Genomic DNA, 19,672 nt, shown 5'->3' on the forward strand with positions numbered 1-19,672 from the left:
CCAGCTGCTCCACTTCCAATCCAGCTCTCTGCTATGGTCTGGGAAAGCAGTAGAAGATGGCCCATGTCTTTGGGCCTCTGTACCTGCATGGAAGAAGACCCAGAAGAAGCTCCTGGCTTCAAATCAGCCCAACTGGCCCTTGCAACCATTTGGGGAGTAAACCAACAGATGGAAGACCTCTCTCTCTCACTCTCTCTGTGTCCACACCTCTCTAACTCTGTCTTTCAAATCAATAAATAAATATTGTTCGAAAAAAAAAAAAGTATACCTAGCTTTTCTCTTCCTTCTTTCTACTCCCAAGACAATTTGGGGAAATGTGTAGTGTTTTTGGCTACACAAATATTTTATCATTAAGTTTCATTTTAAATTTTAGAATAGGAAAATATATTGTCCATAGCAACTATGAGAGCTTATCTAACAGAAATCAAATCAGTTGGAGAAGTAAGATTTATATACAATCTTATTTGTACCATGCATATTTATGAAATGTAATAGCAAAGTTTAAGAGTATTCTTGGATCCAAGGTCTTTAAAAACACATCTATTTTTTGAGTTTTGGTTACTACTTCATTAGTAATAAAGTAAAAATTACTTTCTTTATATGAGATGTTGACGTTTAAATCATGTACAACCCACTATGCATGAAAATATTACTGTTCACTCCTGCTTCCGTTAGAATCTTCAGAGCATGGACATTGTCTGTTCTGTCTGTGTGCTTTTTAAATTGACACTCATCACCAGCACCAAGTATGTGCATAATCTTCAGTTTAGGTAAGTAATTCCGAGGGGCTGAGACTCTGGTTGGAGGAGAAAAGTATGCATATTTCACTTACTGTTTCTCACAATCTTTACAATTATTAATGAGTATTAAAATTACTAATGAGTATTTTAACCTTTTGTGTTTTATAGAGACTGTCATTAAATAATGACATATTTGAGGCAAACTCCGATAGCGATCAGCAGAGTGAGACAAAAGAAGACACTTCCCCAAGGAAGAAAAAGAAAAAGTTAAGGCAGAGAGAAGAAAAAAGCCCAGAGGATCTGAAAAAGAAAAAAGCAAAGACTGGGAAACTAAAAGATAAATCCAAACCAGATCTGGAGAGTTCCTCCGAAAGTTTAGTTTTTGATTTAAGGACAAAGAAAAGAATTTTGGAAGCCAAAGAAGAATTAAAAGAACCTAAAAAGGCAAAGAAAGATGAAATAAAGGAAACTAAGGAATTAAAAAAGGTTAAAAAAGGTGAAATGAGAGATTTAAAGACTAAAATAAGAGAGGATCCCAAAGAAAACAGAAAAACAAAAAAAGAGAAATCTGTTGAATCTCTGTCTGAGTCTGAGTCGATTGTAATTAATGATTCTCCTCTTCAGGAAGACAACAATGAAGAGTTAGTTTCTGACAACAGAGATGAGGAACAAAATAATAAAAACGCAAAAGATGCAGGGGGGCAGGATGGAGTACAGGAGATTGTTTTTGAGAAACAGGTAGATGGCACTTTAAGTGCTGAGGAGGATACTGATAATAGAAGCAGAAGGAAAAAAAAGAAACCAAGGAAGACTGAGGATCCGAAAGAGAGCAAGAAGCTAGAAAACAAGAGTGTTTTCTCCGAGAAGAAAACCCTTCCTAAAAAGCCAAAGAATCAAGACAAGGGCAGAAGTACCACAGAGTTGGACAGACTGACACCTGTGTCTGCCCAGACTCACAAGACTTCACGGTTAGCCGAGGAGGAGAGAGGCCTCAGATCCTCCGACTCTGCTGAGGAGGTAAGGGTCACAGGGAAACCCGAGAGTCCAGAAGGACTGCCAGCGACTGGCGCAGGCACCAGTAAGAAAAGGCGCAGTTCGGACAGTGTTTCTTCAGGGATTAGCATTGCTACTCCTTCTACTCACTAAGTGCTGAAGCTCTTCTAGCCTTGTGGCTCCCACGTTATCTCTGAGTCTTCAACTTTGTTTTTAGTAATTATGAGAAAATTAAAGGTTAATTTGTGAACAGAAGTCAGATTTTTTTTAGAGGTATTCAGATAATAGCATTGTCAGTGAAGCCTATCAGCTTTTCATATCCTATTTGGTATTTTTCCCTCTTAAGAACGTTTACTTTAAGTCTTTTAACATTTTTAAATGTTTACTAATTTATTATTTTCACGTACTTGAAAGGCAGAAGAGGGGCTGGTGCCGTGGCTCACTTGGTTAATCCTCCGCCTGCAGCGCTGGCATCCCACATGGGCGCCAGGTTCTAGTCCCCATTGCTCCTCTTCCAGTCCAGCTCTCTGCTGTGGCCCGGGAGGGCAGCGGAGGATGGCCCAAGTGCTTGGGTCCCTGCACTCGCTTGAGACAACGAGAAGAAGCACCTGGCTTCTGGCTTTGGATCGGCGCAGTTCTGGCCATAGCGGCCATTTGGGGGGTGAACCAACGGAAGGAAGACCTTTCTCCCTGTCTTCTCTCTCTCACTGTCTATAACTCTGTCAAAAAAAATTTAAAAAAGGAAAAGAAAGGCAGAATTCATCTGCTGGTTTACTTCCTAAGCCCGCAACAGTCAGGGATAGGTCAGGCTGATGCCAGAGCCAGGAACTGCATTCAGGTGTCTCATGTGGTTGGCAGGGGCCCAAGCACTGAAGCCATCATCTGCTATCTCCCAGAATAGATTAGCAGGAAGCTGAATAAGAGTGGAATAACTGAGACTCAAACCAGCACTCCCATATGGGTGTTGGCATCCCAAGCAATGACTTTTATTTTTAGATTTGTTCATTTATTTGAAAGACAAGTTATAGAGAGGCAGAGACAGAGCAAGAGAGAGGTCTTCCATTGGCTGATTCACTCCCCAGCTGGCCGCAACAGCCAGAGCTGGGCCAGTCCAAAGCCAGGAGCCTGAAGCTTCTTCTAGGACTCCCACACAGGTGCCAGGGCCCAAAGACTTGGGCCATCTTCTACTGCTTTCCTAGGCTATAGCAGAGAACTAGATCGGAAGTAAAGCAGCCAGGACTCGAACCAGCACCAATGTAGATGCTGGTGCTGCAGGTGGTAGCTTTACCCCCTATGCCACAATGCCCCCCCCCCAAGTAGTGACTTAAAGCACTGCACCACAATACCCACCCACAAGTCTTTTAATTCTTATAAACCATATTTAATATACAGTTCATCCCATTATTTTTACATGAGTTTTTCAAAATGAAAATATTTTGCAAATTATGAAAGTAGGTGTATATTCAGTATTTGTCGAGGGCTATAAAAAGATCAGTTTAACTTTTCATCCATTATTCACACTTTTCTTTCTTTCTTTTTAAGACTGACATTTATCTGAAAGGCAGAAAGAGAAAGAGACAGTGATCTTCCATCTACTGGTTCACTCCCCAAATGGCTACAACAGTTAGGACTGGCTAAAGTCAGGAGCCTGGTACTCCAACCAGGTCTCTCATGTGGGTACATGAGCCCAAGCATTTGGGCTCTCTTCTGCTTTCCCAGGCACATTAGCAGGTACCTGGATCAGAAGTGTAGCAGCCGAGATTCAAACCTTTGCTCATATGGGATGCTGGTGTTGCAGGCAGTGGCTTAACCTGCCACACCACAACACTGGCCCCATTATTCACATTTTCTAGAATTTATCTTAAGGAAGTCTTTTTTTAAAGGCCTATAAAGCTATGTATAAAAAGATACTTAGGGCAGTATTGTCTTCACTGGTGAAAAACTGATAGCAATTTGTTTAGCCATGGAGGAAAATGGTTTATAGCCATTGGAACACTAATTATGAGGTCAGTGTAGCAAATGGGAACATTTAGAAAATGTGATTGAAGAAAGCCATGCATACATATGAACACAGTCATGTAAACTCTGCAGTGTAAATAAAGAATGAATATGTGAGGATCAGAAAGGGGAAGATAGAGAAATAAAATACTCATACTTTACTTGGTTGATAAGAATAGGTGGAATTTTTTTTATTTTTTTACAATCAGTTTTATCTTTATAATGTTTTTGATAGTGAAATTCTTTTTTTCTAATTAAAGATTTATTTTATTTATTTGAAAGAGTTACTGAGAGAAGGAGAGAGAGAGAAAGGTCTTCCATCCACTGGTTCACTCCCTAAATGGTTACAACAGCTGGAGCTGAGCCAATCCGAAGCCAGGAGCCAGGAGCTCCTTCCAGGTCTCCCACATGGGTGCAGGGGCCCAAGGACTTGGGCCATTCTCCACTGCTTTTCTAGGCACATTAACAGGGAGCTGGATCATAAGTGAGGCGGCTGGGACTTGAACGAGGGCCCATATGGGATGCCAGGGCTGCAAGCTGGGGCTTTAACCCACTGCACCACCATGCTGGTCGCTGGTCATAAAATTCCTAAAAGAGAGTAGGGTAACTGGTTTTGGGTTTTCAATTAGATGGTCTGTAAATCATCTTATGGTAAAGAATAATCCTAATTGTGGAAGCAGTTAAAGTCACAAATGACCAGTGATCATGAGCCATACTACAGAAAGGCAATCATTGATGCCATTAGAGACCTTTAGTTTAGTTTTCAAATATAGAGTTCAGCTGTTCATACATTTTTTTTTTTGCTTATAAAGTTATTAAAAAGTTCTTAAAAATTTATATTAAGAAAGCAGGTTCATGCATTTCATATACACAATAACATAATTTTTATTTTGTAGTCACAGGCTTAGTCCTTCACTAAATAAAGACTTCTACAAGTAGTCCTCATCTATTCCTGTTTTGGATCTTAAATACATCTTTTTCAGGAGAAAGAGACCCAAAAAAATGAACCCAAAGAAAAATATCAAAAAAGGCATGATTCAGACAAGGAAGAGAAAAGCCGAAAAGAGCCAAAGGGATTAAAGAGTGAGTGTAAATACCAATGTTTTAGCATTTATCTTGCCATTTTATGCAAAAGTATCTGTCTAACCATTGTTAAGAACTGGGAGTTTTGTTCACGGAAGACTTTAAGCAGCTATGTAAGTTTGTTACATAACAGTTTACATTCTTTCTTTAATAGATTTTTTTCTTCCTATTCACTTGTTCTTCCTCCTTTTCAGTGTGATACTAGAACGGATTAGAATTTTTTTGACAGGATTAGTAATAGTAAATATGACTTTTATAGTGGGTGCTAAATAAAACTTGTATTTTTAAAATGTCATTTGTGTAAGTACCAAATACGCATTTTGGGTCAATTCAAGATAGGATAATTCAGAATCCAAATACATGTTAATACTGGAACAGGTATTTCATTTAAATATCACTGTTACAGTGTTTGAGTGAGCTCCAGCAGATAAATACTTAGTTTATGGACCAAAAGTACTTAAAGCACAGGTTCTCTTGGAAGTAGTGATTCTAAGGGGTGGGTAATTTCCCTTGGGCTTTCTCCTGTGTGCTCTATCTAACTGAAGTAATATTAAGAGTAGGCTTTGTTCTAAGCCTAACAGGGGCTTGGCAATAATAGCAGGTAATGGAAGTTCAGAAGGAGCAGTGGCTGTTTCAATGGGTCATGTGTCAGGTGACTGTATTTTAAAGACTCTCTCTGCTCAAAACAAAATCTTAAGGACCTACCATTCAACAGAGTTATTGAAGATTCAAAATACTATGGAACTGGACCTGGCTCGTCACCTTTTTCTTCTGTTTCAATGTCAAATTGTGAATGAAACACCCTTACATAGAACTGCTTGTCCCATTCATGGTGGAACTAGCAAGGAGTCTGTTTTTCAAGACACCCTGCTAATAGAAACTATTTGCCGTATACCCAGACTTTGTAATAGAGTTATTCTTAATTTTGTTCTCTTTTTGAATTATTACACTAGGCCTAGTGTTTTGCCATTTTTCCACTTTGATTTTTAGTTTAAAATTGACATCATGTAGAATTTTACCAGCTGCAGCAATGCTCTGATTGTACAAGCTCCAGCAGGCAGTTGTAGCCAGGCAGCAGTAGGAAAGTTGGTGGTATGACTGGGGTCATCTGCAGAAGGCCTGTGTCACAGCTAGGTGTGTTCAGAACAACTGATTAAGACTCAATTTTAAATATTAAGCAGACAGAAGAAAGACTGGTAGAAGTGGTTTGTAACTTTGATAGTAAATCTTGATCTTGCTTTATAAGTATATATACATATATATATATGTCTTAGTAAAAGCTAAGAAAATATGTTTAACACTTACCATATTTTCTTTTGTGTCTCAAACTTCCCATCAATTTAATTTTCTCACCAGCATTTAAGGAAATTAAAACTGCATTTGATTTATTTAAAAAAACTCCAGAAGAAAAAAATGATGTTCCTGAAAATAGTCGGAAAAAAGAAGAACTACCACTGGATTGTAAAACCACAGAAGACCAGAAAACCAAGGAAAACAAGCAGTCAATGAAAGAGAGGAGGAATACAAGAGAAGAAACTGATACTTGGGCACACATTGCAGCAGAAGGGGATCCAGAGGTTTTGGACAGTGTGTGCCACTCAGACGAGAACCTGGGTGAGTCTGTGTGGGAGAGTTTTGAAGGATGGTGCAGTACATTCTTTTGTAATTCTGATCACAAAATGAGAAAATAATGGAATAGAAGACTTTTTTTTTTTATCTTGACCAAGCAACTATTTTTGAAGGCTTTGGTCACCGGATCAAACATTTTCTGAGTTGCTAACATTTGCTCAAGCAAATGTATAAGATTTCTGATTTTGTACCTGACTTTTCATTGCCACCAGCCTATATGTCTTTCTAGATTTCAGAAAGTTACACACAAAAAATTTATTACAAGCATAGACGTGTATATATATATATATTTTGCCCTTTTAACTTTACAGTAAATAGTATTTATTAATAAATTTATAGTGTAAACCCTGTCCAGAGGGCTTTGGAATCAACTGAGAAGAAGGGAAGGACTTGATATAGAATGACTGGCAGTAGGGAGTAGAAACTAAAAGGGTACTTAGGTATTTATAACTAGGACAGAATAAACCAAAGATGTTAATAGGATCAAACTTTGTATTGAAAAGACTAACGAGTTTCTGGCATGGGTGAGGGGAACAGTATTTCAAATAGAATAACACATGCATATTGTGTACAAATGAAAAAATTCAATAGGGAGTTTCTTGGGATAGATTGAAAACTGAAAGTGGGAACTTTCCCAGAAAATGCAATTTCACAAAACTGAATGAAAAATTGTAACTTAGCATGAAATAGTAATTGAAATGCTTCACAAATTTAACACCAGGCCCAGAGGGTTTTATGTGCAAGTGCTACCAATCTACATCTTCCTCAGAATATACAACATTAATTTTTTCTGACACCATTAATACCAGACAAAAACTGTGAATGGAAGGAAAATGACAGGCCAAATTCACAAATTCAGGTGCTTGAGGCCTGCGATGTGGCACACCAGGTTAAGCCACTCTCTGCAGTGTCACGTTCTCCATACCAAGAGTACTGGCTCATGTCCCTGCTGCTCTACCCTGCTGTTGTGCCTGGGAAAACAACAGAAGATGCCCTAAGTACCTGGGCCCCTGCCACCCACATGGGAGAGCCAGATGGAGTTCCAGGCTCCTGGCTTGGCCTGGCCCAGGCCCCTGACAGCTGTTGCAGCCATTCGGGAAATGAACCATGGATGGAAGATCTCTGTTACTCTGCCTTTCAAATAAAATAAATCTTTCTTTTTTGAAGGATTCAGATCCCAGACAATAGCAAACTGAATCAGATTCCTTTTTGTTTATTTCATTTTGTAATCTCTTACAAACAAGTTTGGTTTTCCTTAGGAATTGTTTTGGTGGAAGTAGTTTTTTGTGTTTTTTTTTGTTTGTTTTTTGTTTTTTTTTTTAAGATTTATTTATTTATTTGAAAGGCTAATAAGTTAGAGAATCTTCCATCTGCTGGTTCACTCCCCAGATGGCTGCAATGGCCAGTGCTGGGCCAGGCTAAAGCCAGAAACGAAGAGCTTCATCTGCCACCTGGGCCATCTTCTGCAGCTTTCCTGAGGCCATTAGCAGGGAACTGGACCAGAAGTGGGACATCCAGGACTTGAACTGACACCCATGTGAGATGCTGGTATCACAGGTGATGGCTTAACCCGCTATACCACAACAGCAATTCCCAAGGTGAATGTTATTTAATAGCACTTTTTTTAAAAAACCTGTTTATTAGTCTAGGCTTTCATTTTTCTTTATTTTTTAAAAAAAGTATTTCAGAAGGAGAGCTCCCATTTGTAGGTTTGCTACCCAAATGACCACTAACAGCTGAGGCTGAGCTAAGCCAAAGCCAGGAGCTAGGAATGCAATCCAGGTTTCACATGTGGGTGGCAAGAACCTAATTACTTGAGTTACATCTGCTGCCTCCCAGGGTCTACAATAGTGGGAGCTGGAGTCAGGAGCTAGAACCCAGATACTCCAGTATAGGATTCAGGCATCTTTAACTGCTAGGCTAAATGTCTGACCCTGAATATCATTCTTGCTTTTATTTTTATTTTCTTTTGTACATTTATTTATAGTTTAAAAGGAAGAGTGTGACAGAAGGCGACAGAAAGATCTTCAACTACTGGTCCACTCCTGAAACAGCCACGATGGCTGGGGCCGGGAACCCAGAACTCCATTTGGGTCTCCCACATGGGTAGCAGAGGGTCAAGTACTTTGGCCATCTTCTGCTGCTTTCCCAGGCACATTAGCAGAGACTAGAAAGGAAGCAGAGCAGGCAGTACTCACACTAGTGCTTCATTATAGGATGCTTGCATTGCATGTGGCAGTTTAACCCACTGTGCTGCACCCCATTTTTTTTTTTTTTAAGTTAATTTATTTTATTTGAAAGTCAGAATTAGAGGAACAGAGAGACAGAGGTCTTCCATCTGCTGGTTCATTCCCCAAATGACCACAATGGCTGGGGCTGGGCTGGGCATAAGCCAGGAACCAGGAGTTCATCCAGGTCTCCCATGTGGGTGCAGGGGCCCAAGCACGTGGGTCATCCTCCACTGATTTTTCCAGGCACATTAGCAGGAGATGGATTGGAAGTGGAGCAGCTGGGACTTGAATTTCTACCCATAAGGGATGCCATTGCTGTAGACCAGGGCTTTAACTCACTGTGCAAAACTGCCAGCCCCTGGCTGCTCCACTTCTGATCCAGCTCTGTACTAACAGCCTGGGAAAAGAAAGGGAAGATGGCCCAAGTGTTTGGGCCTCTAACATCGATATAGGAGACCCAGATGAAGTTCTTGGCTTCTGGCTTCAGCCTGGCCCAGCAGTGGCATTTGCAGCCATCTGGGGAATGGACCAGTAGATCGAAGATTTTCTCTCTATCTCTCTCTTCCCCCATCTCTGTAACTCTGCCTTTCAAATAAATAATTTTTTTAAAAGACAGAGTCTAGAAACTATGAGTAAAGAGAACTTTGAGTTGATAAACAGCATTAAGCCTGTAGCAAACATCTTTTGTAATGGTGAAACATTTTTCTTAGATCAAGTCCAATACAAGGATACCTTGTGTCACCACTAATCCAAAAGAATCTACGAAGAAATTATTAGAAATACTGAAAGCTCAGCATGGTGGCTGGATATAAGATAAATACACAAAAATCAGTTGTCCAAGTATTTTCTATCTACATACACATTTCTACATAATAACAAATAGACTTATTAAAAGCATTTTCAAAAGCAGCACATTTACTAAGAATATTATTCATAAAAGGTAAAACAAGACCTGTATGGAAAAAATCATGAAGATTTCCTAAAAATCACTAAAATCAACATATATACTATTTTTACTAATAGGCAAACAATTTTACTAATCTGTCATTTTCTTCAAACTGTTTAGTGGCATCACTGCAGTTCCAACCAGAATCCTAATTCTAAAATTTATGTGGAAAACTCAGGAAAAGCCAAAGCTAATTATTACAGTAACAATAAAATTGACTGTATAAAACTGTAGCAACTGAGGTAGGCATTTGAGACTGTATTTAAGATGCTGCTTGGTAGGGCCAGTGCTGTGGCACTGCAGGTTAAATCCCTGGTCTGCAGGCTGGCATCCCCTATGGGTGCCGGTTCCAGTCCTGGCTGTTCTACTTCCAATCTAGCTCCCCACTAATGCACCTGGGAAAGCAGTGGAGGATGGCCCAAGTGCTTTTGGGCCCCTGTACCCACATGGGAGACCTGGAAGAAGCTCTTGACTTCTGGCTTCTCCCCGGCCCAGCCATTTGCGTTGCAGCCATTTGGGGAGTGAACCAGCATATGGAAGACCTCTCTCTCTCCGTCTCTACCTCTCTCTGTAACTCTGCCTTTCAAATAAATAAAATAAATCCTTAAAAAAAAAAAAAAAAAAAAGTTGCTTGGGACATTTGTATCCCACATTGATGTGCCTGGGGTCAAGTCCCAGCTTTGCTTCCTCAGATCCATCTTCCTATTAATGCCTGTCCTGGGAGACAGCAGGTGATGGGTTCCTGCCACCTAAGAAGGAGACCTGCATTCTGCCTCTCAGATTTTTTTTAAAGAAGGAAAGACCCATTTTTATAATGACTTATTAGAAGTAAGGTTTTGGTTAAGACACCACACATTTAATAAATAGCATTTTTCTTCTTTTTTTTTTTCCACTCCTGAGAAATGTGTTAATAAGGCTATTGTGTGTTCCAGATGGCAGGCAACAGATTTTGAGTTTGGGCATGGACTTGCAGTTGGAGTGGATGAAATTGGAAGATTTTCAAAAGCACCTTGATGGGGAAGATGAGAATTTCACTATTGCAGATGCAATTCCAAGTAGTGAGTAGTTCTGAAGTTTTAGAAATCCTTTTCTCAGAAAGTCCAACATGGGAAGCGGGATACACAGCAGACTCAGAATGGCAGATGCCCTAAACAGTACTCTGGCCTCAGAATCAGCCCTTAAGGCATTCCAATCTGGCTAAAAAGCCCATGAGAGTTTCTCAGGCATGGAAAACCAAGACACTGTGGCAAAAAAAAATCACCTACATGAAAGATTATTGTGAGTGAGATCCCAGTGGAAAGAACGGGCCATCAAAGGAGGTACCTTTCTCTGAAGGGAGGAGAGAACTTCCATTTTGCTTATGACCTTGTATCTAAATAAGGTTGGAGTTTGTGAACTCTAGAGGCTTCCATAGCCTTGGCAGCTCATGACAAGAGCCTTGGGTGATTACTGACGTCATAAATAAAAGTGACACTTGTTAAATCAACAACGGGAGTCACTGTGCACTTACTCCCCATGTGGGATCTCTGTCCTTAATGTGTTGTACTATGAGAATTCACGGTGAAACCAGTCTTCAAACAGTACTTTATACTTTGTGTATTTGTGTGGGTGCAAACTCATGAAATCTTTACTTAATATATACTAAGTTGATCTTCTGTATATAAAAATAATTGAAAATGAATCTTGATGAAGAATGAGATGGGAGAGGAAGTGGGAGATGGGATGGTTACAGGTAGGAGAGAGGTTATGGGGGGATAAGTCGCTATATTCCAAAAGTTGTACTTTCGAAATTTACTAAATGTTAAAAAAAGAAATCCTTTTCTCAGAACTGGTAATACAAAACCTAATTTCTCTGCTCTTTGATTTTAGATTTGTTGAGAGATGCTGTGAAAAATGGGGATTATATTACTGTAAAGGTTGCACTTAATTCAAATGAAGAATACAACCTGGACCAAGAGGTAGTATGTCTTTGAAGATATCATGAAAGGAAGATAGAAAGTAGTTCTTTTTAACAATTCAGTTTTACTTTTCATTTCCTTTTTTAAATTACAGAAGTAATACGTTTACTTTATAAAATCTGAATTTCACTGTAGAACAGTATGAACATACAGCTTCAGTCCCTGTAATTCCAGGCTCCACTATGACCACAGGTGGAGTTGTGACCTGTCTAGCTTTCCTCTGCTACATCAAGGAATGAGGGTGGCTCCCTCCTCCACGTACCTATTTGTGTTTCTTAGAGTGATTGCCCATTGACAGCAATTTCCTGTGTTTCTAATGAGGACTTTTTTCATGGTGATACCTAATTTTTCAGTTTTCTTGTAAGTTTTCAGTTTTGTGTTTTTAGTCCTGTATTGTTTAGAGGATAGTGACCTTTTTCATGAATGACACTTATTTGTCTTGCTTAGAAAGCATATTTTGGCTTTTGTTTGGGGTTTATTAGGTTTAGTCTTTTGTGATTACAGTTCAAAAATTGTTGGGATTTTGATTAAAATTGCGTGAAATATATAGATTAGTTTATATCTTGTCTTACATATAGAACATAGCTCAGCTCTTCATCTTTTTGATTATTTTTTAAGGCTTATTTATTTGAAACAGTTGGTGGGGGGAGGGGGAGAGAGAGAGAGAAAGAGACAGACAGAGAGAGAGGCTGCAATGGCCGGGAGTGGGCCAGGCTAAATCGAGGAGCCAGGAGTTTCTTCCAGGTCTCCCATGTGGGTGCAGAGGCCCAAGAACTTGGACCATCTTCTGCTGCTTTCCCAGGCCATTAGCAGTGAGATGGATCAGAAGCAGAGCATCGGTACCCATGTGGGATACTGGCACTGAAGGCCATGGCTTAACCTGCTGCGCTATAGCACAAGCCCCTCAGCTGTTCATCTTTAAATAAGGGTTTTTTTCTTCAGAGAGATCTTGCTTATTTCTTTTCAGTGTACAAGGGTACTTCAAAATTCATGGAAAATGCTTTTCATGGTGGGGAGCAGGGGTTTCAAAATTTTTGTACCCAATTTAATTCAAGTTCTCCACAAACTTTTTTTTTTTTTTTTAACGATTTTATTTGAGAGGTAGAGTTACAGACAGTGAGAGGGAGAGACAGAGACAAAGGTCTTCCTTCCACTGGTTCACTCCCCAGATGGCTGCAAAGGCCAGAGCTGTGCTGATCTGAAGCCAGGAGCCAGGTGTCTCTTCCTGGTCTCCCCCATGGGTGCAGGAGCCCACACACTTGGGCCATCTACTGCTTTCCCAAGCCACAGCAGAGAGCTAGATTGGAAGAGGAGCAGCAGCTGGGACTAGAACCGGCACCTATATGGGATGCCAGCACTGCAGGCGGAGGATTAAACCACTGTGCCACAGCGCTGGCCCCTCCACAAACTTTTTGAAGTATGCTTGAATTCCTATAGGTTTTCTGATATTTTGTTATCTTACTGTGGTTATTAGGGTCTTTTTTCACTCTCTTTTCTAACTTTTATATGGCCATAGCTGCTTCTCACTGTGTGTTGCCTCTTAATGAAATTCCTTTAACTCTGATCATTGTGAAGCCACTTGCTTTAGATTTTCTAGTTAGAAAATTTGAACCTTTGCTCCCAAAAAATTTACTGTTCATTTTATATCTTGCAAACATGTTGATATGCCTTAGAACTTAACACAGGAATATTGAAAAATTTCTCAACATATAAAAAAACAGTCCAAACATTTTTAGTTTCTGATTATTTATTAGGATAATGTAATGAAAAAGCAAAGCAGATGCCTAAATCAATGCATTTTAGTGATTTCACATTGAAGTATCTTAGGTAAAAAGACTTGGTTCTGAAATTGTTCTGAATGAAAATTAACAAGTTTTTCTCTTTAATGAAACCAACCAAGGATTCCAGTGGGATGACACTGGTCATGCTTGCTGCTGCAGGCGGGCAAGATGACCTCCTGCGACTCCTCATCACCAAAGGAGCCAAAGTGAACGGGCGGCAGAAGAACGGAACCACAGCCCTCATCCACGCCGCGGAGAAGGTCCGTGACTTGGCTGCTCTGCTGTCAGCGTCCCGGTGACGTGATTCCATAGTGAAGTGTGGTGCCCTTGGTGGGGTTTTAATCATCAGGACCAGTTTGTAACCAAATTTCCAAAATGTGATTGGTCCAGTTGCAACTAATTTATCATGAAAAGGCCTCTGAAGTAGCTACATTAATTTCAGTTTTAGATAATTTCAGCATCTTTTCTGACTGAAATTCAGTATTTCTTTTGGTCCATGATTTGAAATATAGTTTCTAAAAGATTTATTTATTTGAGATGCAGAGTTACAGACAAAAAGAGGAGTCTGCTGGTTCATTTCCCAAATGGTTGCAACAACAGGAGCTGGGCCAGTCTAAAGCCAGGAGCTTCTTCTGGGTCTCCTACATGGGTGCAGAGGCCCAAGAACTTGGACCATCTTCTGCTGCTTTCCCAGGCCATCAGCAGGGATATTGACTGGAAGTGGAGCAGCTGGGACTTGAACTGGTGCCCATGTGGGATGCCAGTATTGTAGGAGAAGGCTTCACCTACTATGCCACATATTTTTAAAGGAGCTATGTTCAAACCTCAGGTGGTACTTGCTGGCGTTAGGATATGAGAACACTGGCCAGCAGTCACTCTCTTGGGAAACTATTGAGTATTTTTCCTGATGAACAAAAATTTCATATGCATTTTAAAAGTGGGTTTGTTTATTTTAATAGAACTTTTTAACAACAGTGGCTATTCTTTTGGAAGCCGGAGCTTTTGTCAATGTCCAGCAGAGCAGTGGTGAGACTGCACTCATGAAGGTGAGTCCTGTGTGTACTATCGGTGGGGAATCATGGGGCACTTGCCACAGCCAGGCCCAGCGTGGAGGACAGGACAGCCTCTGGAACCCAGCACCTGGCAGATAAGCAGAAGAGGTGGCCACAGAGCAGCCCTTAGGGCTGGGTGTGGTCCGTACTATGATTTAGAGCAGGCACAGAAGTACCTCTGAGCTCAGCCTAGTGAGCCCAGGGCTGTGTCTTAAAAGGACACACAGGTCAGTGGGTGGTTGGGGTTGGGTGTGTCAGGAACTGGAGCAGGACAGGAAACCGTAGTTCTGGCAGATGCAGAGACCCGAGAGCAGGAAGAGAGCTGGCCAGCAGTAAAGGCTGGTTTGCAGATACCTATAATTATTTATTCATGTATTTGAGAGGCAGAGGGAGTTTCCATGTGCCTGAGATGAGGGAAAAAAGCTCTGAGCTGGGAACCTAATCCAGGTTTCCCACATGGGTTGTAGGAACCTAAACACTTAAGCCATCATTACTGTTCTAGGGTCTGGTCCTCATTAGCAGGGAGCTGGAGCCAAGAACAAATGCATTTTTCTGATATGGAATGCAGATCTTAACTGGCACCTTAATTGAGAAGCCAGAGGCCCACCTTGCAGATATTTTGAATGGAAGGTTGGAGCCCTCACTGCCCCATACATTGCTGTCGCCCCTTCCTGTGTGAGTTTTGCATTTGCTTCCCTTGAGTCCCAGCTCAGTCCTGCTCTGTGGCAGCTCTCAGTTCGTGGCCTAAGGTGCTGTTAGGACATAGGAGATGCAGACCCCTGCTGGGAGAGGTCCATCTTCCTGTCTCTTCCCAGGAAGGCGGCTTTCTGTCACCCCTGCCTTGAGCATGTCTGTAAGGTCCCAGTCTGTCATGAGTAGGCAGAGTAGGCCTGGCACTCAGTCTGGTCTCTTTTTTTTAAGATTTTATTTATTTATTTAAGAGGTAGTTACAGAGAGTGAGAGGGAGAGACAGAGATCTTGCATCCGCTGGTTCACTCCCAGATGGATGCACTGGCTGGAGCTGTGCCAATGCGAAGCCAGGAGCCTCCTCCAGGTCTCTCACATGGGTACAGGGGCCCAAATACTTGGGTCATCTTCTACTGCTTTCCCAGGCCAAAGCAGAGAGCTGGGTTAGAAGAGGAGGAGCAGCCGGGACTAGAACTGGCGCCCATATGGGATGCCGGCACTGCAGGCAGAGGATTAACCCACTGCACCACAGTGCCGGCCCCTCAGTCTGGTCTTTGATTCTGTTCTGCAGGCCCAGACCACCTGCCCCTGACCTCTGGCCACACTTGGAATGTAAACTTCACTCACTTTGGTTCACGGAAATGCTGACCGTTCAGTAGAGTGAGCTTGGCTTTTTAAAAATCTGATTCTGTTACTGGTGTCCGTGTGGAGAAAAGGGGGCTCCTCAGAGTCTCCTCTCAAACATCGCCAGGTCCATCTGGATAGCAGATGCCTGCACGTCTCTGCAGCCAGAAGGGCACGGGGCAGGGTCCACAGCCTACAAAGGAACTGGGAACTCCCCCTAAGGGCAGCAGCACAGGGTGGCTCAGGAAGGCCTGGTGTTTGTCTGTCTTGGGATTTGAAAGATCCTTTTTGAATTTCTTGAAGATTCAGCCACTGAAGTTAATCAAACACAGTACAGAGGATCTGTGCCATTCTCTGAATAAAAAGGAGCACAACACCTGGTTGGTATAGCAAACCACAATACCTGCAGAAGCCGGACCCCAAGTTTTCTTGCCCCTCCTCATTCCCCCTTCCCAGAGAACTGCCAGGAGTATATGGAGAAAGAGACCAACTCTGATTGGTAGGATCATAGTTCACAGTTAAATAATCATTGCTGTTTCCCTCCCCGACCTAGGCCTGTAAAAGAGGAAATTCAGATATTGTACGACTTGTAATTGAATGCGGGGCAGACTGCAACATTTTGTCAAAGCATCAAAATAGTGCTCTGCATTTTGCAAAGCAGTCCAACAACGTGCTTGTGTATGACTTGCTGAAGAACCACTTAGAGACGTAAGTATGAGGTGACTGTGCCATGGTTAAGGCACAGATTATTTGAACACACCAGAATAGCCTATATAACTTCTCAGGAAAAGATTAAGTGCAAATCCTGATGGATTTCTGTTCCCAGATCACAAATTTACTAAGTGCATTTAAATGATGTTCAAAATTATCAAAATCTTAGAAAATTTCAAAGTGAACACTGGTATATCTAGGAATATGTTTAAAAATCTTAAGTCCGCTCTTATTTGGTTAACAGACACTTTCTTAGACCCGTGTAAACTTTTTTTTCTTAATAGACTGTACAGCAGTTTTAGTTTCATAGCAAAATTGAGTGGAAGGTATAGAGATTTCCCAAATGCCCCATTCTTGGTACACATACAGCAGGTCTTTCGAGTGTCCCACACTTGCAGCACATCTGTGACAATCCAAGAACGTATGCTGACACATCATCACTAGAGTTCCTAGTTGGCGTGGGGCTCCCTCGAGGTGTTGCACATTCTGTGGGCTTAGCGAGTGTATGTTGACATGTATTGCCATCTGCAGTTCACTGCCTGAAGAATCCTCTGTATTCCATGCAATCACTGGCAATCACTGATTTTTTGTTTTAACCATCTCCGTAGTTTTGCCCTTTCCAGAGTAGCTGGAGTGAGAGATTATTTGGGCTTCTCAGATTAGTTTCTTTCTGCTAGGAACAGGCAGATAAAGTTCCTTCCATGGCTTTTCATGGCTTGATGACTTACACTAATATTCTGTTGTCTGGATATACTGTAGTTTATTCAAGTTATTCTCTAAATTAGACTTCATTCTATTACAAGTTCATACTTAATAACACAGATGATTCAGTGTTTTTTAATTACCTGAGGATTCTTTTGGCAACATTGCTCAGAAATTACAGATGGTAGCTCACTCTAGGCAGGTGCTTACTGTTCATGTGACAGGAGTCCTCGCGTAGGCCAGCTGGGGGCAGTGGCCACTCTCCTCTCCTGGTCTTCTTTACTTAGGAAATGACTTGGATCTTCATATCTAGAAGATGATTACTCCAATTCCAGGCGTAGCATCCACATTCTAAGCAAAAATTAAGGTAAATTTTAGACAAGAGACATAAAAGGCAAAGGCCAAAAAAGCACTGCCAGCCTCCAACCAGGCACATGGCATGTGGTACTGAAGAATTCTAGGAAGCCACCTGTCCAGTCTCCTATACACAGAGCCAGCCAGGTCAGCCACCAGCCTTCCTGGTTTGCCCAGGACAGAGGATCAGAATTTCTGATTTTCTGTGCAGTCAGCTGGGGTCATGTAGACAGCACGAGGAAGACTTGCCCTCTTGGAATTTCAGGTTCAGTGAGAGGACAGCAGTAAGATGCTAGGTGCTATAGAGAAACAGAGCAGGTAAGTAGGTGAGGGCAGAGTTCAAGTCTTTTTTGTTTTTCCTTCCCAAGTTTGCTTATTTGAAAGGCAGTGTGTCAGAGGAGAGAGGGAGAGATTGATCTATCGATCAATCAATTGCTCTTCCAATCAGCTGGTTCACTCCCCAAATGGCAATAATAGCAAAGTGTCCAGGAGCCTTGGACTCCATCTGGGTTTCACACACCCAAGCCTTGCCTTCCCAGGCACATTAGCAGGAAGGCGGGAAGTATACTAGCTGGCACTCTAGTATGGGATGCTGACATCATAAGCAGCACCATAACCTGTCCACTCTACCACAGCCTAGCCCCTTGATTGTCAAAGGTTGACCTGGGAAGGCCACATTGGTATTCAACAGTCTAATGATTGATAGCTGAGGTCTTTTTCTAATGTTATTAACCATTTTTCCTGTCCTGTCTCATCAGACTCTCAAGAGTGGCTGAAGAGACAATAAGGGATTATTTTGAAGCTCGCCTTGCTCTGCTAGAACCTGTTTTCCCAATAGCATGCCATCGGCTCTGTGAGGGGCCAGATTTTTCCACAGATTTCCATTATAAACCCCCACAGAACATACCAGAAGGTAAGCCTCTACACAGGACCCATTCTTTGCACAAAACCTAAGGAAATAATTACAACGAGAGTTAGCAGGGGCATGCTAACAAACGTTAGCATGGTGCAGCAGCTGAGCTGAGCTGCTGCACGGGATGCCCGTGTCCCCCATCAGACTGCCTGCCTTGAGTCCTGACTGCTCTGCTTCTGATGCAGCTTCCAGATAGCGGGCCCAGCACTTGGGTTCCTGATACCCATGCCAGAGACCCAGATGGACTTGCAAGCTCCTGGCTTTGGAGCTATGGGCCCTGGCTATTGTAGGCATTTGGTAAGTGATGCAGCAGATGGAAGATGTCTCTGTTTCTCCCTCTCCATCACTCTACCTTGAAATAATGAAGAAAATAAACAGCACAACTGTTCTGGTGAAGAAAGTGACATATTAATTAAAGAAAAAATAGCCTTGGTGTTTAGTGAACTTGGCATTAAAGAATCCTGATTTGTTGCATGGACTATTTACATAGTGCATGTGCACTTCCAGTTGTGAGCACCAGCAGCAGTAAGCATATCAGCTGACAATACCTCTTACTTGCTGTGCCTTGCACAACTGGCCTACTCAATTTTATTCTACACGAGTACCATGTCTGCATCTACCAGAAGTTTTATTTATATGAAATCTTGCTAGAAAAAGATGCCCTGTCCCTGTCATCCTCAACCCAGTGGATTTTCCTCAGAGGACGCCCTGAGGTCTAGCCCTTGTGAGTATCCGCATTCTCCTTGGTAAAGCTTTAGGCAGCAAGCACACAGACATTTTACATATACAGACCTTGGCTTCCTCAGGGGCTGTTAAAAAATTTTGTCAGCCAAAGATGTATTTATTTTAAAGGCAGAGTAAGAGAAGACAACATGGGGGCAGGCATTGTGGCGAAGCAGTAAAGCCCACCATATGGGCACTGGTTAGAGTCCCAGCTGCTTCACTTCCAGGCCAGCTCTCTGCTGGGAAAGCAGAAGATGGCCCAAGTGCTCGGGCTTCTGCACCCATGTGGGGGACCCGGAGGAGGCTCCAGGCTCCTGGCTTTGGATCAGCCCAGCTCTGGCTGTTGTGACCATTTGGGGATTGGGCCAGCAGATGAAGGGCCTCTCTCTGCCTCTCTGTAACTCTGCTTTTGGAGTGAATAAATAAATCTTTAAGAGAGAGAGAAGGCCGGCGCCGAGGCTCAATAGGCCAATCCTCCGCCTGCAGCGCCGGCCACAGTGGCCATTGAGGGGTGAACCAACAGAAAAGGAAGACCTTTCTCTCTGTC

At 42.0% G+C, this 19,672-nt stretch overlaps 2 protein-coding genes across 5 annotated transcripts in view; one reads left to right on the top strand and one right to left on the bottom strand.

Annotated features, from left to right (window-relative positions):
• MPHOSPH8 (M-phase phosphoprotein 8) overlaps positions 1–19,672 on the top strand; it is a 37,796-nt gene that overhangs the window by 13,381 nt on the left and 4,743 nt on the right. The window contains exons 3-11 of one of the 2 annotated variants that reach the window (XM_008259952.5): positions 909–1,757; positions 4,715–4,814; positions 6,171–6,428; positions 10,553–10,678; positions 11,490–11,578; positions 13,479–13,619; positions 14,319–14,405; positions 16,276–16,430; positions 18,248–18,402. In XM_008259952.5, coding sequence (XP_008258174.1) covers positions 909–1,757; positions 4,715–4,814; positions 6,171–6,428; positions 10,553–10,678; positions 11,490–11,578; positions 13,479–13,619; positions 14,319–14,405; positions 16,276–16,430; positions 18,248–18,402 — 1,960 coding nt within the window. The remainder of the gene's footprint in view (positions 1–908; positions 1,758–4,714; positions 4,815–6,170; positions 6,429–10,552; positions 10,679–11,489; positions 11,579–13,478; positions 13,620–14,318; positions 14,406–16,275; positions 16,431–18,247; positions 18,403–19,672) is intronic. The other variant, XR_011378893.2, reaches the window with a different exon arrangement.
• Positions 1–19,672, bottom strand: part of PSPC1 (paraspeckle component 1) — a 135,824-nt gene that overhangs the window by 2,473 nt on the left and 113,679 nt on the right. The window contains exon 8 of one of the 3 annotated variants that reach the window (XR_016213375.1): positions 17,346–17,486. The gene's annotated coding sequence lies outside the window, so the exon portion shown is untranslated. Of the gene's footprint in view, positions 1–13,307; positions 17,487–19,672 lie in introns of those variants that run through there. The other 2 variants (XR_016213374.1, XR_016213373.1) reach the window with 2 other exon arrangements.

This window comes from Oryctolagus cuniculus, chromosome 9, assembly GCF_051225735.1.
Source record: "Oryctolagus cuniculus isolate XC-2025 breed Fujian yellow rabbit chromosome 9, ASM5122573v1, whole genome shotgun sequence".
NCBI lineage: Eukaryota > Metazoa > Chordata > Mammalia > Lagomorpha > Leporidae > Oryctolagus > Oryctolagus cuniculus.